Source organism: Silurus aristotelis (assembly GCF_946808225.1).
Source record: "Silurus aristotelis genome assembly, chromosome: 5".
Classification (NCBI taxonomy): Eukaryota; Metazoa; Chordata; class Actinopteri; order Siluriformes; family Siluridae; genus Silurus; species Silurus aristotelis.
In genome coordinates, this window is record NC_139578.1 from 11,644,689 (window position 1) to 11,661,914 (window position 17,226).

General features: G+C 39.5%; 3 protein-coding genes across 3 annotated transcripts; all 3 read right to left on the reverse strand.

The window, feature by feature from the left end:
* Positions 1-1,033: 1,033 nt before the first annotated feature.
* On the reverse strand, positions 1,034-5,829 carry kcnk7 (potassium channel, subfamily K, member 7). Its single transcript, XM_083542222.1, has 3 exons — positions 5,389-5,829; positions 3,460-3,855; positions 1,034-2,161 (listed from the first exon to the last, which is right to left on the reverse strand). Exons 1-3 carry the CDS (start codon positions 5,720-5,722, stop codon positions 1,836-1,838), a joined length of 1,056 nt encoding a protein of 351 aa, XP_083398348.1. The 5' UTR covers positions 5,723-5,829; the 3' UTR covers positions 1,034-1,835.
* A 2,001-nt stretch (positions 5,830-7,830) lies between these two features.
* taf6l (TAF6-like RNA polymerase II, p300/CBP-associated factor (PCAF)-associated factor) lies at positions 7,831-13,701 on the reverse strand. The gene is made up of 11 exons (XM_083542174.1): positions 13,243-13,701; positions 13,025-13,111; positions 12,047-12,197; positions 11,904-11,954; positions 11,714-11,808; positions 11,550-11,624; positions 11,060-11,280; positions 9,847-9,979; positions 9,634-9,762; positions 8,725-9,215; positions 7,831-8,434 (listed from the first exon to the last, which is right to left on the reverse strand). Exons 1-11 carry the CDS (start codon positions 13,390-13,392, stop codon positions 8,095-8,097), a joined length of 1,923 nt encoding a protein of 640 aa, XP_083398300.1. The 5' UTR covers positions 13,393-13,701; the 3' UTR covers positions 7,831-8,094.
* A 310-nt stretch (positions 13,702-14,011) lies between these two features.
* Positions 14,012-16,786, reverse strand: cth1 (cysteine three histidine 1). The gene is made up of 2 exons (XM_083542218.1): positions 15,673-16,786; positions 14,012-15,369 (listed from the first exon to the last, which is right to left on the reverse strand). The coding sequence occupies exons 1-2, from the start codon at positions 15,682-15,684 to the stop codon at positions 14,425-14,427; spliced, it is 957 nt and encodes a 318-aa protein (XP_083398344.1). The 5' UTR covers positions 15,685-16,786; the 3' UTR covers positions 14,012-14,424.
* Positions 16,787-17,226: the final 440 nt, after the last annotated feature.

Consider the following 17,226-nt stretch of genomic DNA (forward strand, 5'->3'; position numbering starts at 1 on the left):
TTTTTTATGTGCTTATGTCCTCACATCCTTCCCCTACAATATATCCTGTCACTCAACATAATGATTCTTAACACAAAAACTACAGCATCACAATATGAGGTAAAGGATGTAAGGAATCTATAAAAATGTATTTGTCATCATCGATCAAAACAATTATTATCTTTCTCATGATCAGAATCGCATTTATTTATTTAGTTTTTCTAATATGTAAACATTCAAAAATCGTCCATTGAATGGATGGTTTTACTAAAATAACTGTTTGCATTAGAATAGACACTGTCAACAGGTTTCCATCTAGTGGTTGGAGGTTTCCTAACATTTATCCAACATTTACATTTACAATCACAGCATTTACTTATGCAACACAGGAAAAATAAAAAAGGATTATAGAACAAAAAGGAGAAAGACATACTTTTAAAATACGCAACAATTCAAAAAAAGCACCCAGTTTTAAGTTTAGTTCATTTCAAGAGAAAAAAAAAACATGGTACAGCATGACTCAGCACAACGAGAATATCTTTATATTTAAATATTTAGCGTTTCACAGCCCTTGCAAACTTCATGATGCCTTTAACAATTTCTGTACCAATTTTGTACCACTGTTTCCTTATTAAACAGTTTAATTGCTTTGTTGGATATTAAAATTTATTAGTTCTACCCCTAATGTACTGAAGTTCAACTCGTACAGCCTTTAATACAACAATAGTGTTATGAAATTTCTAACTACAGAAACTCTAAGCACTAAAAGAACATTTACAAGATGACTGTGAAGATAGATAGATAGATAGATAGATAGATAGATAGATAGATAGATAGATAGATAGATAGATAGATAGATAGATAGATAGATAGATAGATAGATAGATAGATAGATAGATAGATACTGTAGATAGAGTTGTTATTTATTTATTTATTATTAGCAATAGCAACAAATCCAATAATAGGTTTAAAATACAAATCAAAATAAAGTTCAGGATCCAGGGTGTCAAAGAAGAAAGTTTTATTCAGCAGCAAATAAAGCCAGCTAGTTTCACGAAAGTGCCCAGAAACACATTCCACACACAATCTTGATATACCCTCTTCAGCCATATGTGTAACACACACATTTCCCTTATTTTCTGAAAAATATGTAGCATGGAATTCATGTATGGCCTTCTGAGCTAGCCGGTTCACCACTTCAAATCTGTTCTTTTTTTTCTTTTTTTTTTAAACCATTTATTACTCTTAACAGAACACCCCTCAAGAATAAAATATGTTGTGCTCAAGTGTGCTGATTCTAATCAGAATGACAGAAACACACGATAATGGTCAGGTTAAAATGTTAAAAGCACCACAGTACTCAGCAATGAAATGGAGCTTAGCATCAACAAGAAGTGCAAATGACCAAATTCTATTTGAATATGTAAATATATGCTAAAGATTTTCTGTAGATATTATCTAGATTTAAAATCTGTAAATATGTATGCACTTAATTTAACCTGAACTGAAGAATTTATTGAAGGGTCTCTATTTGTTTCTATTTCTATATGTACTCAAAATGGGCTTAACATTTAAAATGCAAAATAAGGGAAGAAGAAATGCATTTTTCTTCTTTTTTTTGCAATTTGAGGTACTGATTTTATTACAGAAATGAAATTTATTTCAAGAAATGCCTGTAAAATCAACTACACTCTAACAGCAACTGCAGAGTTTTTCACTTTAAATAAATAATTGAGATTATTGTGTCATTGTCAGTAGTGCATCATGCAGCATTTGGTTTAAAGCCCAGGAAGAAGTAACATTAGCTCTTGTACTCTTTTCTTGGAATACGGACAGATGTGTATTTGACAGTTGTTTCAATCAGCTGGGTCCGGTTGAACTTCTGGCTGATGAGCAGGACGCCTCTTATAACTTGGTGTGCATGCATCCTCCACAAAAGCGTTTTTGGGTGAGTCGGAGATGTGGTGTGAGATGATAGAGATAGGAGGCATAAACTTGATGTCCAATGTTTCAATATCATGGTTGTCTGGCCATTCACTGAAAGCTAGCTCATCAAGACCAACTTCTTTTACTGAAGCTGATGTAGATCCAACAAAGAGATGCACTACAGCCTGCACTTGCTGAAGCTGCCAGAAGCTCTCCATGACGACTAGCAAGACAACAAGACCGAGCATCAAGTAACCTGAGGATAAGATGTATATAATATAACTATATTTAAAGTTATATATGTCTCATAGGGTTTTGAGAATGTCTACATTTGCTTAAACAAAATGCATATTAATGGCATATTATATTGCATTGCATATTAATTGTAGTGTATAAAACACAAAAAAATGTAGCTGAACTTGACAAGGAGTCCAGCATAGCAAAACAAATACTATGCATTAAATGTATATAAGGGGGGAGTGGTGGCTCCAGCGGTTAAGGCGCTGGGTTGCCGATTGGAAGGTCTGGGGTTCAAGCCCCGGTATCGCCAAGCTGCCACTCTTGGGCCCTTGAGCAAGGCCCTTAACCCTCTATGCTCCGGGGGTCCCTTACGAGGGAAATATCAAGGTCCGTGATGTCGGAGTGACGTGGGGCCGCCTTCCCGTGGGCTCACCACCTGCAGGAGGGACCGTAAGGGACGGTGCTGTGAGGATTGGGCAGCAGTCGAAGGCGGGGGCCTGCTTAGACTGCTGCCCCCGCGACCCGAATTACGGATAAGCGGGAGAAAATGAATGAATGAAAAAAAAAAAGGATGAATGAATAAATGTATATATGTATTAATTTAGAAATCCTTTAAAAACCAAGTGTATTATTATGTATCATTAATTATGCTGCTGATGTTTGATCCCCACTCCAAATAAACAATTGGAAAAAAAAATACTATAATGGACAAACGTTTGTGGACACCTGACTATAGGATTTGCTTTTAAATATCTTATTCCACTATTTGTCCCCATTTGATGTTAGAGTTTGTGAACATTTGTGCTCATTCAGCAAAAGGGCATTAGTAAAGTCAGGTATTGATGTATGTTGAGGAGGCCTGGGGTGCAGTCAGGGTTCCAATTCATTGCAAAGGTGCTCAATAAAATTTAGGTCTATAGTAGGCCACATAAGGTCTTCCACTGAAACCCATGTAAACCATGTTCATGAAGCTGGCTTTGTGCACAGGAGCATTGTCATGCTGGAACAGGACTGGGCCTCCTAGTTCAAGTTAAGGGAAAATGTACTGCTGCTGCATCCAAAGACTTGTGAAAAGACTCCAAATTTGTAGTAAAAGTTTGGAGAAGAACCACATGAGACAAGTGTCCCAATACATTTACCCATACAGTGTTTACAGACACTAGGCCTAGTCCAGAAAAAAATATTTTGTGTCTACTAGTCAGACTATGGCAATTTATTTTGGGTGTTAGTAAATAAGCCAGGGTAAAATGAGAGCTAGATTGGCAAGGCTTTAAATAAACCATAGCTACTGAACAATACTCTTCCTGAACTTACAGGAAGTAGCAAATTCCAGTGCTTGATGTGCAGCCCAGCTGTGCGTCTGTCCAGGCAGATAATCTCCCAGCCCGATGGTACTGAGTGAAATGAAGCAAAAGTAAAACGACTCGAGAAAGCTCCAGTCTTTCTCCAGCAGACAGAGACTGAGGGCAGGCAAGAAGAAAAACAGTGTAGCTGTGCATGTTGCTAATATTCCACAGTAAACCAGAGCAGCATTGTTGTGAGTCAGACCCCAGTAGATTTGAAGGTGGCGTATGGAAGCATCACTCAGTCTGGGCACCAGGGCATTAGTGATGCAGGAGAGCAGAAGGAAGGTAAAAGGAATACCGAAGAAACAATACAGCATACAAAACACTCGTCCTTCATCTGACAGTGGAACAGTGGTACCATAACCTGCACATGCACAACAGAACTATTAGCAAACAAGTATATACTGAAACCAATGCAATATATAAATATATAAATATATAAATATATCTATCTATATATATATATATATATATATATATATATATATATATATATATATATATATATATATATATATACACACACAAACACACACACACGTATATACATCTGTATATATGGTGTCACACATTTATGATTTCTTTTATAATATTTTACATATGAAGTCGAATAATATTAATAACTTCATTATTAACACAGGGATATACTGACAGTTGAATAATGGTGTTGAGAAAAAGCATCCTTACAACTCATCACATATTGAAAACTCTATAACACTGATTCTTATCCAAAAGTATGCAGTGAGGGAAAACAGGATGTGATAACTCACCACACACCACCAAGAAGACAAATGACTTCCATTGAGCTTTCTGTTTCTAAGGCCTGTTAAACCAGCTGTTGCTGCACAGTGCTAAAAACATGACTGTTTTCTGAAGATATTGTTTTACATATATCTGCCTTTAGTGTACAACATTTTAAAGCATGACTGAAGAGCCCATGAGTTATGTTTTAATACTCTAAATAACATGGACAAATATAGATGTTTATGCAAATGTATATTGATTAGTAGTGAAACCATATTCAACATAGAGCATAAGGGCAAAATATTATTGTAAATGTTATGTAATTAAAAAATTTATTATTAAAAAAAAGTAATTATGATGATTTAAGAAAATAATCTTTATGTTGTAAAATAAAAAGTAGAGAACAAAATTCTTTATCATGAGATAATTATTTGTAAAAATAAATAAATAAATAAATAAATAATTAAAAAAAATTACAAAAATAAATAAAAAAAATTTAATAAATGATGATTTTAAAAAAGTATTTAGTGTGGAGAAACATTTATATGCTTAGGGCACTAGGACACACAGACACATACTTTGAGGTTACCCAGGTGTGCACCCCCCCCCCCCCCCCCCCGTCTCTGAATTGTATCTTACAATACTTACTGTATGCCATAGGAAGGTAGGATTGTTCCCCACTTTATACACATATTGTAAGGTCTTATATTGGAATTTGCTTTTTACGGGTTCGAACATATATAATGTGTGCACACATACACACACACAAACACAAAAACACACACACACACACACACACACACACACACACACACACACAGTATAACAGCTTTGATTAAAATAAAAAATTAAAACTAATAATAAAAAAGGCCCTGAACAGTAAAATTAAATGTCATTTGAAAATGTATGACATATTAAATGATTAAATCTAAATCCAGGAGCTTGTATGACTGGGCATAAGTCCCTGCCTGTGTATGTTAGTGGACATTCTAGTAGCTTCCAACATTGTACTCATTAGGTCAAATGTACTCAATAATCCTATACAGTCAATTAGGGGAAAAAAAAAAACATTTGTTAAAACATTTTGAATGAGAAAGTGTCCAGAAATTCACTCATGACAACACTGTTAAATTAAGATTTTTTTGTGGCTCACCTGTAGTTGTGAGAAAAGTGATAACAAAAAACAGTGACGAAGTGAAGTCGAAGTTATACTCTTTGTTGTCGTCCATTATGGTTACGCCACGTTTCCCAGCCAAAAGCACCTTCTTCAATAAACGATCCAAACTGCGTTCTTTCACACATGGGTTGTTTTGTAAAAACTTCACCCAAACTTCATGCACTTCAGCAGCAAGCAAATCCTGCTCGGGATGCTCAAGCACCATGAAAATAACTGCACCGATAGTCATGTACAGGAAGTAGGAGAGAATCAAAAATGTAAAAGCGTAACTTCGGCAAAAGGTCATCAAAGATTCCATGCCTCGAGCCATAATCTGACCTGAGCGAGAATAAACTTTGTACTGCTGTTCTGAATGTAACCAAATTCAGTGTAGAGCCTTTCAGCTTAATGCTGAATATTTGATGAACTCAGCAGCACAGAGAGGATCAGGATTACCTGACAGAGCAGGGCCGAGATATTCCCTCAGCCATTACCTTCTCAAGTAACTAAACAATACCGTCATTTTCGGACTATAAAGACTATATAAGCCGCACCCACTGAATTTTACAAAGATTTTTATTTTGAACATAAATATGCCGCACCTGTCTATGAGCTGCAGGTGCAGTGTTGGGGTGCGTTAAGTAATAATATTACTTTTCTGGAGTAACGAGTAAAGTAGCGCGTTACTTTATAAATTTACACATTAATATCTGGGTTACTTTTCTGTTAAATTATTTTGCATAAAAAAATAAATACTGAATTCAAATGAACGTAGTCACGTAGAATCGCGCACTCATATGTGCGAGCCGCGGGAACAGAAGCTGGTCAGAAGCGGAGATGGCAAACCAGAGAATTAACTGTGATGGAAGTATTCTTATTATTTTGAAATAGTCGAGGAAAAGGAGAAAGGAATAATGGTTAAGTGTAGATTATGTGTTGGTAAAAAGCTCTTGTCAACTGCAAAAAATACCACTTAAAAAACAAAAAAACATCTGCATGCAAAGCACAGCACTACAGATGTGTATGTGTGTGTGTGTGTGTGTGTGTGTATAAAATGTTGCATACATGGAAATGAAGACAGAAATATAGAAAACATTTGCCTAATTTCCACCACTGCAGCTCTATGGACTGCTCAGAATAAAAGTTTTCCGTGGGAGACACATGTACGATGCCATCACAGTGGAGAAAGAGAGCAAATTCACAGCTCGTTTGCTCTTTGTGGGAAGATAAACTGCCACGGTCACTGATAATAGCGCGAACTTTGTAAAAAGCGTTCAGAATGTTTCAAGCTGATGATGAAGCAGAGAATGATGTAGACAAGGACGAGGTCATATTTACGGAATTGCACGAAGTTTTATGAGATGACAGCAAAAGGTATGTTCTCCCTCCACATTACCGGTGTGCAGCCCACACATGTCTTTTGCCCTAATATAACTTATTTCTTAATGGCAATTATCTATATTACACCTGTAAGGCCTGAAAGAGATACAAGTAACGCAAAAGTAACGCAAAAGTAATATAACGCGTTACTTTCCATAAAAAGTAACTAAGTAATGTAATTAGTTACTTTTTTGGGGAGTAACTCAATATTGTAATGCATTACTTTTAAAAGTAACGATGCCCAACACTGCACAGGGGTCTACACTGAAACTAATGAACTTTACACAGGTTTTAACAAAAGACAGTGTCTGTTACACGGTTTGTATCTAAACAGTAGCCTACCAATAAAGTCATTGTTCACTGTCTTCCTCCTTCCTTTCACAACTATTTCTCTTGGGAGTTTATCTTTTGGCATCGTCGCGTGTTTAAAAATCACCATCGGTGAAGCTTTTCTCCTGATGCTGTGCAGCTCAGAACACAGGTGAAGTGTTCTTTTCATGCCCGGTTGATTTCAGCGTGACGAATGATTCACATTTCCTGTAGACAGTCCGAGTGAGCGGCAGGTCAAACGTCAGAGGAACCTCATCCATATTAATGATGTGGTGCAGCCCGATTCAGTGGGAGCGCATCTGATTTAATATAAAGAGTTTCATTGGTTCACCTGAACCCGTTCGGTTCAATTTTATTGTTCTAATGTTATGGGGCTCAGTTTTTGCATGAAGTTTGTGAAACCGGGAAAAACCCAGGAAAAATCCATATATTAGCCGCTTCGTTGTTTAAGCCGTTCAAAGCGTTAGAAAAAAGTAGCGGCTTATAGTTCCGAAAAATACGGTACATTCTCCCTTCAATACAACTCTACATTAGACTTTAAGTTAGACATTATTTATATTGAATGTGCAGCGTCTAATGTCATAAGTCTTAAACTATCTATACTATACTCCAAAGTAAAGAACATTAAGGGTTATATATTGAATGATTTCAGTGTATGTTGTTACAATACCTGAGCAGTGCACATTAATGTCCATTTTATAATTACTTATTCAAGTATGAGACAAAGTAGCAAATGTGCTTTGATTTATTATACAATATATCCACCTACGTGATATAACATCGTGAAAGACAGTCGACGAAAAAATATTTCACAAATAAATCGAACTGGTGCATATTCAAAAAAAGCATGTCTGTGATCAGCCGAAGAACAGTTCTACAGCTGTCCTTTCTAAATCTAGTGCTTTGAATAGTTCAAGCAGAAAATAAGTTCATGAGGAAGCTAAGGCAGCTGGAGCCACAAAAACAACCAGCCAACCAGTGCCTCTCTGTGCTTTAAAGAGGCAGATACAGTGAATAATGGGAGCATGTCCAACGTCTCACCGGTTTGCTCACTCTCCCGATAACTGGTAGTTTGTGGGCGTAAGCCCGTGGAGGAAGAGAGCTGACAGATGGGTTCGGGGTGAAGCTCGTCTGGAAACGTCGTCCCTGGCATCGCCGGCCCATCTGTCGCCCACCAATCAAAAAGGAGAAAGCTGGAGGCCCCACCTGGGAAGGCAGGAAGCGAGCTTTTGGGAAGATGTCTCTTGACTGGCTGGCAGAACGCCCTGGACGGGAGGAGGACCTGGAACGAGGGACTGCGGATGAGGATGAGGAAGAAGATCGGGCCAAAGACCTATACGGCAAAAACAATTAGAGCGCTTGGTCATTTTTCCCCAAAGTTACCATTCTATATAAATGGTTTAAACAGTAAATTGTGTATATAGCTTTTGACTCCTTTAACTGTAAAAACTTTTATAACATAATAATATAATACAAAAAATTTATATATTATTGACACCTTTTGGTTTCCACCACTGTTTAAAAAAAAAAAACCACCCTATAACTCAAATAAACTAATCAAGCAACCTAGTTTAATGATGGGGTCCCTATTTGCGTCTGCATTAAAACTTGGCCTGTACATACCTCCCTGGTGCAGTAGCACCCAGAATAGGTGGTACAGTCTCAGTCCGTGGGCTTCCATCTGGTCTGGGGCTGAGGTTCATGTTGGCAGTGAGTTGCGGCATCTTGCGTGTGCTCTCAATGCTGCCTGCGCCACTCCCTGTCTCTTTCCTGGCATCAGAAGGATGTACTGAGGCTGCTGGTGGTGCACTGCCTAATGCGGGCCCTGTACTAAAACGCACAGCCAAACTGTCTCCAAAGAACGAGTAGAGCTCACAATACATGGCAGGCAGGGACACTGGGGTCCACTCCTCCCACTGGCAGCCTGTTCCAGCTGCCTGCAGGTGGCTTGCGATACCCAGAGGAGCTTCAGAGAGGGGTTCAGGGGGAGGACTGAGGCCTGGTGAGCTCTCTCGAAAGCGCATCCCTCCTCCCGCAGAACTCTGAAGAGCAGCAGGACTTCCTTCTGCTGTCAAACTCAAAGCTTTCATTTTTAGCAGACGCTCCACTGCCACCTGGTGGATGGGAAGTCAAATTTAAATAAAATATAACGTAAAGTGGTTTTCTATGAAACACTGCTTGTTGAACACGAATTCTAAAAAGCACCAACCAAATCATGTCACACAACACATCTGCTACAATAACGGTTAACCTGCAGTATGTTAATTATGTAATCTAATCTGATGCAGAGCTCTTTCATGGAAATCTTTTCTGCTTTCTAATAATAACAAAATGATAACTTGCTGCCTAAAAAACATACCCGCTAACAGATGAAGAGATAATCAGTGTTATTCACTTTACTGCCCATAATGTTATAATGTCAATGGTATGCCTGATCACTTCTGCAGACATTCCACTATATATATATTTCATTCAATTAACCTCTAACAAACTGAAAAATAAAATAAAAATAAAAAGACATGCTACGCTTACAAGAATGGCTCCATAGACCTTGTGCCCATCTGCTTTTACTTGTGCGTTAGAAACAGAGTAATCGTCCAGCACGGCTTGGAGATTCGCCCAGTATGCAGGCAGGTGGGGATACAACACACGCTCAACAGCCTGGAGTCAAACACAAATACATCGTAAATATGCATGCACAACTCCGAGCATTGCATTTGCCAGCTTAATGTGTGTGTAAGATACCTTCCAGCCGAGAGCGTGCAACCCCACCACAGCTCCATAGTGAGAGCACAGAGGACGCACCGGGTCTGACAAAACCTTCTGCAGTGACAACAGAATCTGATGATACAGTCCACTCACCAGGTCACCATGAGTCCTATCCCAAAAGAAAACACAAGAAACCCACACAAAGCCTTAATAGTCGAAACAGATTGATAATTCCCCTTGTAAATGTTCAAATAAAATGCAGAATATGTCATGACTCATTGAGGCCGTGGATAGTTCTGCATTTCTACAATGTTCTGACCGCCTGTAATACTATTTTGTCAAAAAGTTGGCTGAATATTAAACGGCGATAATAAATCAATCCACCAGTTGAGAGCAGAACCATTTTGTGAACGATCGTGTTCCTCTTTTGTGTTTGAGAACACATTATGATGCGATGTGGCCTGACATAAAGCAGAAGTTGATCACTGTTTTTGTAGCACATATAAATACTCGTAACCAACTGCTTATTTCTGTTTTTAAGTTAATTCGACGCAAAAAAGGCCGCTTGTCATATTACAGAATAAATGCAAAGCACCATTCATGAATGTATTTTCATTACAAAGAAATACAGCTTTACCTGTTACTGTTAAAATGCACTGAATCTGCTGACTCTTACCAACAATTCTACACAAACATCTCATCAGAAATTACTTCGGCATACCAAACAAATGTTTTAACAAACGTTATAGGAATAATAACATCTTGTAGCAAATTCATTAATAAAGACCCATGCTTTATTTTCTAGTCTAACTACCAGCACTGTGCAATAAACTATTTACTATAGAAGTAAATGACTTTTGAAAGCATTGTGTTTCATGATATCTTCATGTTTAGTGATCCCACGCTTTGGAAACCTTCTTTCACCTGGATCTTCTCCTCGCTTTTTTCAATATTTTTCTGTGTTGTATGCAAGCCTGTTCCTGCCACATTAAAAAAATAAAGTCGGAATTGCGTAAAAAAAAAAATCGGAATTGCGTGAAATTAAGTCGGAAAAAAAAAATACTACCAGCCCGTAGCCTCAGCAGATTTTAAGGCCATACCCACAGAATTTTTAATCTGGAAGTGGCTTGTGGTAAAAACACTGGGAACAGTTAAAAAATCGGGGCTGGCAATGCCTTTGTCAGGAAACATCATTCTTATTTGCTTGCGTAAATGTATAATGTGAATGTAGTAGTAGTATACAATATACCAGAATATGTGGCTGAGCAGCAGAGCAGCATAGTCTCTCAGGGTCCAGTGGTCATTTAGTGGATTAATAGAGGCAGCAAGTGGCTCCAAAATGCAATACATGACGCTGGAGACCAGACTGCGCACATAGGAACCAAGATACAGGTATGGGTTCTGAACCAGACTCTTCACCATGTGCAACAGCCGGTTCAGCTGATCCAGATCATGACTTACTGACTTCACCTAATGGGAATACATGACAGTTCAGTGATTGAAAAATCCTAGCCTTTACTTAGACATGCGTTGGCTTTAAATAGTATCGGACACATATACTTGGCAAGTTTGATCTTGATGCTCTTGATCCATACCTACATACATGTATTTAATGAGCTGTTTTTAACCCATATCTGTTTAGACATTTGCATGACAGATGAACAGGCGGTAATTCACATAACATTTCTGCCCTGCATAAATACCCCTTAACCAGACATTATAATGAGAATGACACATACCCCACTGATGACGTAAACAAAATAAGGTAGGAGAGCAGCAATCTTAGAGTTGGACTGAAGATCCATTAAAGCAACCTGGTGTTTTCAAAAGGGAAGAAAATACCTCGTTTTAATCCGAGCACTAAATTATTTTGATCATTCTTGGTGCAGAAACAAGCTCATACCTTCATTAGATGTGGATCTTCTCCTAATATGGCTCTAGTGATCTGCTGGTAATACTTGAGAAGGTCATCTGACAGAGACTGCACAGCAACGGGGACTAAGGAGGAATTAAACACACTATTTTTTCACTACCACTCTGTATGGCTTTGCAATATTAGTTATAGAATCTTTTGTCCAAAAACAGTATTTCACCTGTGCCCTGAGGTTCCAGATTTCCTTTTCCATCAAGATAAGATACATGCACTATATAAAAAATGAAATAAAAAACATCATAGTCAGCACAAATCTAAAGAACCTGCACGATCTTCAGAATTGGAATGGTTGAAGCGTTGTACCTCGCACGGTCGTCTCAGCACAGCCCTTGGGTATGTTGGTGGCAAGAGCCAACTCGACCAGGTTCACCTCCCGATCCTCAACAAAGAAAAGCTCGCCCTCTTTCAGGGATCGGAATGGTACGGCATCTTGGGCACCGTAACCACAAACAACCTAAAAGAGGGAAAGACAAGATTCATGAGAGGGAAGAAAGTAAACTTAACCAAGAATAAGATCATAAAGCCAACAGAGTAAATAAGATGCACGGCTACAATACATTAGTAAGACTTTCCTGTGGCAGTGTGTAAAAGGGGGAACGTGATAGGGGTCTTCTTTTTCTTCTTCTTTCGGCTTCTCCTATTAGTGGTCGCCACAACGATTCATCCGTCTCCATACAACCCTGTCCTCTACATCCTCTTTCACCCCAACCACCTGCATGTCTTTTCTCACCACATCTATAAACCTCCTCCATGGCCTCCTCTTTTCCTCCTTCCTGGTGGCTCCATCCTCACCATTCTACCACTGATATACCCCATATCCCTCCTCTGCACATGTCCAAACCATCTCAATCTCGCCTCCCTCACCTTGTCTCCAAAACGTCCTACATGCGCTGTCCCTCTAATAAACTCATTTCTAATCCTGTCCATCCTCATCACTCCCAATGAAAACCTCAACATCTTCAGCTCTGCTACCTCCAGCTCCACCTCCTGTCTTTTATTTAATGCCACTGTCTCCAAACCATACATCACAAGTGCTTATCTTGGTTAACATGGCACCAAATGGACTCTTTTTGTTCTTTTAAAAATAAGACTATTAACAGAACCATATATGTCAAATGATACTCTCGATAAATGTTCGTAAAACCAAACCCTATATATAAACTAGACCCAAACACACAGGTCTTACTTTTCAAGCAATTCGTTGAAGCAGAAGCTTGTTATATTTCTTGTTTTTTTTTATGATATATAATATTTATTTAAAAGGTGTTGTGTTTAGTGTACCTCAGTATTGCTCCAGCGCAGTCCTCTATTGAAGTCCTCTACAGTCAGTTTGCGTCTCTTGGCGTGTCTCATGAACTGAGAGCTGTTCTGAGGTAAGAAAGCGTGAAATTCATATCAAGCCACTTGTTATTCCAAGTCCCAGGGATGAGTTTCATCTTCAATTATCGTATTTATTTGTGCAAATCGCGTGTATATAAGTTTGTAGTTGATGCTTTCACCTGCGTCGCCTCTCTGAGGCGGTAACACACGTCCTCCGCGAGCATCGACGCTAAGTCATCAGGCAGCTCCACACCGGCGCTCTCAGCCATCAGCTTGATAGAGTCTCGGGAGACTTCAGCGAAACGACGCTCTTCTCTGGGCTCTGACATGGTCGCGATACACGTCCGAACGCCTTTAGTGTCCCGGCTTTAATAAAGAGCTAATGTTGGAGCATCGCGTTAGAGCGGGCTCGCTGTTAGCTAGCTCATCAACCGGCTAAACTGAGTCACTGTGGTGGAAACAAAACACACCATACAGATTTATATAAAGAGTGCAAATATAGTTTACAATCAATCGAATATATAGCAACAGTTCTCGATCAAGCGTCGCAGGTTCAACTGTATTTTAGCTCTCTGTTGTCATGGTGTGCGCTCCCTGGGCGCCATATTCAATCCCTTCAAAATAAGCCCTGATTGGTTATCAGGACGCGCATGCGCACAAAGGGTATACGTTTCTTATTGCGGGCCTGAAGTAACCCCACTGCGCTTTCCAGTCAATAAAGTTTTAAGATATACTAACCTCAGTCCACCGGTTTAATAACCAACACAACCACTCTTGAGATTAATCACATTTTATTCCCCCCGCTCCAAAAGGCAGCATTTCAGGGTAATGCTACCCAAGGTGTTGATGTAGTGCACCATTGGATACTGTCTACCTCAACATGTCAGAAGTGTGCTGTGCAAGATATGTAGGCCAGGATGAGATTTAATGAACGAAATACAAAAGAAGTTTGATTTTTGAACAGCACTAACAAAGGCTAGTGGTTTTATTAAGAATAAAAGGATGTATACCAATGCCAATCCTGAAATAATAACTTACATACCACAATTTTAAGTTAAAAATCCATAAATAAGACATTCACACCATGTCCCAAAGTTTCCATATATACACACACAGGAGTTAAAATACAATTTACAAATGGTCTACTTCATTATATGACTTGCCACACATTGGGACAGACTGGACAAGCAAAGTAGCAATTTAAGAAGAAAAAAAAAAAAGAAAAAAAAAAAACATTTGAGACTGCAAGATCTCAAACTAAGGCCATAAAAAAAAAGAAAATTACAAAAAGAGAGGCCATCAATAAAAATTCAAGAAAAATGTTATTTACACTAAATATATATATAAAAATAAGACTAACATTATGGCAGTCGTGGTTGGTCAAGAACACCAGCATTAAGGTTAGAAGCTTGTCCCAGCTGTTGGAGTCTAAGGGCCAATGGCAACAGCAGGTCGTTCAGGTGCTGGCTGCTAAAGGTAAAAGCGTTGTTTGCCACAACTTCTGCAGACGGGGGTGTAACTGGACTGGAGTCATCAGGAAACACAGGTGAGGCCAGCAAGGACTGAGGTGAGGAGGATGAGGAAGAGGGTGAAGAGGAAGATTGCATATCTGAAGCAGGAGAGAGGGCCCTTCCAAGCACTTGTGGTGACCAGGGTGCCGGGCTCAAATTGATACCCTTCACATTATTTGGGAGGCCATGCTGGAATCGGCAGCGAGTACCATACAGGCAAAAACCGAAGGCACTGAAGGTACGGCAGAGGGCACCGCGAGGTTTCCATTCACTGGAGCAAGAAGGGGGACGCCAGGTTTTCTCCTCCGCACAATCAGACTCTGAACCACCCTCAACATGCAGGAAGTGGCAGCGTGTGCCAAAGGGGCAAACACCAAAGGCACGGTACGTGCGACAAGGTACGTTGCGGCGCCTGTGACGAACTGGCCTTTGCTCCTTCAGGCTGTGCACGAAAAGGCAGCGGCTTCCATACATGCAGTAGCCCGCTGTGTGGAAGGAGCGGCACAGCTCCGTCTTGTACTTGGGATGGCGGGAGGGCACGTGGAGGTCATGCAGGCCATGAGCAAACTGGCAACGCTCAGCATACTTGCAAGTACCACAGTCGGCATATCGGCTGCACAGCTCAGTCTTGTAGCGTGTTGAGCAGAGCCAGGGGTTGAGAGGAGGAGAGGGAGACTCAACCAATGGCAGCAAGGCTTCAGCCAGGGACTGACCCCCACTAGCCAAGCTTTCCACAGGGAAAAACACCTCATCACTACCCTCAGAGGGAAACAGCAGCAAGTCATCTTGGCTGGTCTGTAGAAGAGAATTAGACAGCACTTAATATAAAGAAGTCTAGCACTGAAAGCTGTTAAAAGTAGTGGTTATGTTTAATAGATACATTTACAAAATAAGTCCTGTTGAATCATTTTGGGGAGAAATATATATATATATAAACAAACAAACAAGCCTGCCATTTTCTGCCCATGGATCTAATTTAACCAATATAATAATAATATAATAACAATAGCAGCTCAAACCAATGAACTGGAACAGTTGATGAACATTCAGTACATTTCAGATATACATAGAATTGAGTAAGAGAGACACCAGACTTACCTCAAACATCATTGTACGTGCAGAAACTTTGAGAATAATAACACAAGCGTCTCCACAATGTGCTTTTGTTTTTGTTTCAAGTGCACCTTTTGGGGACCAGGGTTCCACCAGACAACCCAAAAAAAAAAGACCAGAAAGAGGAAAAAGAAACCGAATTGATTATGGTGTGACTGAAGAGGCGCAATGGTAAGACGCGGCTTACACCTTGAAGTGGCAAGTCACACGCACTGAAAGTCGCGTCCAATGGGTGTTATAAAGCGTCTCTGATTTCCCGCGCGCCATTTAAAGTAGCGTCAGCTGCGCCTCCGAACGGACCAATCAGAGGGCGCGGCGGAGCGCCAATTGAATTTGTGCTAATGCTGCGCCGCGACTGTCCACTGTGCGGGACATGAAGTATGATCGGATTTGTTCACACCCACAGCTTCGATCGGCGCAATCCACATTTTTTCGAGTAGTTTAATAGCCGACTAGCACGCTTCGAGAAAACATACTGTCCGGTGGAAATCACCGCGTCACACCTTCATCTGTTAATTGAATGAGGAGCTGTGAAAAGGGCTAAAGGCGTCTGAACCGCTGATACACACCCAGCTTTTAAAATCACAATATATTTATATATAATAATACAATGTATCGCATTTACCTATACATGTTTTTTTTTTCTAACTCTATTGTTAAAACAACCATGTCCATATTATATCATTTTGAATTCCACAGCAAATTATTATTATTATTTAAATCCCCCTGCACTACATCATTACATAAAAAAATAAAAATGCTATTAAATATTATGTTTCATTTTTATTATTGAATTATTTTATCACACTCTCAGCTTTCTGTAAGTAAATTTTCCTCTGGGATCAAATTGGTGATGCATGTATACATCTATCATGTATGGTTTGTATGTGTGATGTGTATTGTCCCCACAAATTATGGATATTTACAAATTGAATGATTATATGTTGTTTTAAGTATATTTCTGTGATATGTCTATGTATGTTTTCTATAATATACATGGTATTTTTCTTTTATAACAAATAGTCCTGATTTGGCAATGACACACACTAAAACACAACAGGTCCAAAGCTATAAACAAAAATAACTGATTTAAATTTTACTTTCTTCCCGTGGGCTCACCACCTGCAGGAGGGACCGTAAGGGACTGTGCTGTGAGGATTGGGCAGCAGTCGAAGGCGGGGGCCTGCTTAGACTGCTGCCCCCGCGACCCGGATTACGGATAAGCGGGAGAAAATGAATGAATGAATGAATTTTACTTTTGAAATCAGTCCAATGGACTTCAGCTCATGCTCTTAATGCAAATAAATATTTTAGGTGTACAAGATAATTGAATTGTCTCTTGCTTCAAACCACCTGCATGTCTTTCTTCACCACATCTATAAACCTCCTCCTCGGTCTTCCTCTTTTCCTTCTTCCTGGTGGCAGTATTCTCCTACTCCGACCTCGTCCGTCAACCTGTCCATCACCACTGCAAACAGGAAAGAGCTCAGAGCCGATCCTTGATGCAGTAACACCTCTACCTTTAACCAGTCTATCGTT

Coding starts and splice junctions, on each gene's coding strand:
- kcnk7 (XM_083542222.1), bottom strand. CDS start 5,722: ATGGCTCGAGGCATGGAATCTTTGATGACCTTTTGCCGAAGTTACGCT. Junction 3,856..5,388: donor CACTTTTCTCACAACTACAG/GTGAGCCACAAA, acceptor GTGCATGTGCAG/GTTATGGTACCACTGTTCCA. Junction 2,162..3,459: donor ACTGGAATTTGCTACTTCCT/GTAAGTTCAGGA, acceptor TCTTATCCTCAG/GTTACTTGATGCTCGGTCTT.
- taf6l (XM_083542174.1), bottom strand. CDS start 13,392: ATGTCAGAGCCCAGAGAAGAGCGTCGTTTCGCTGAAGTCTCCCGAGAC. Junction 11,809..11,903: donor TCTGGAACCTCAGGGCACAG/GTGAAATACTGT, acceptor ATTCCTCCTTAG/TCCCCGTTGCTGTGCAGTCT. Junction 8,435..8,724: donor GGTGCTACTGCACCAGGGAG/GTATGTACAGGC, acceptor TTTGCCGTATAG/GTCTTTGGCCCGATCTTCTT.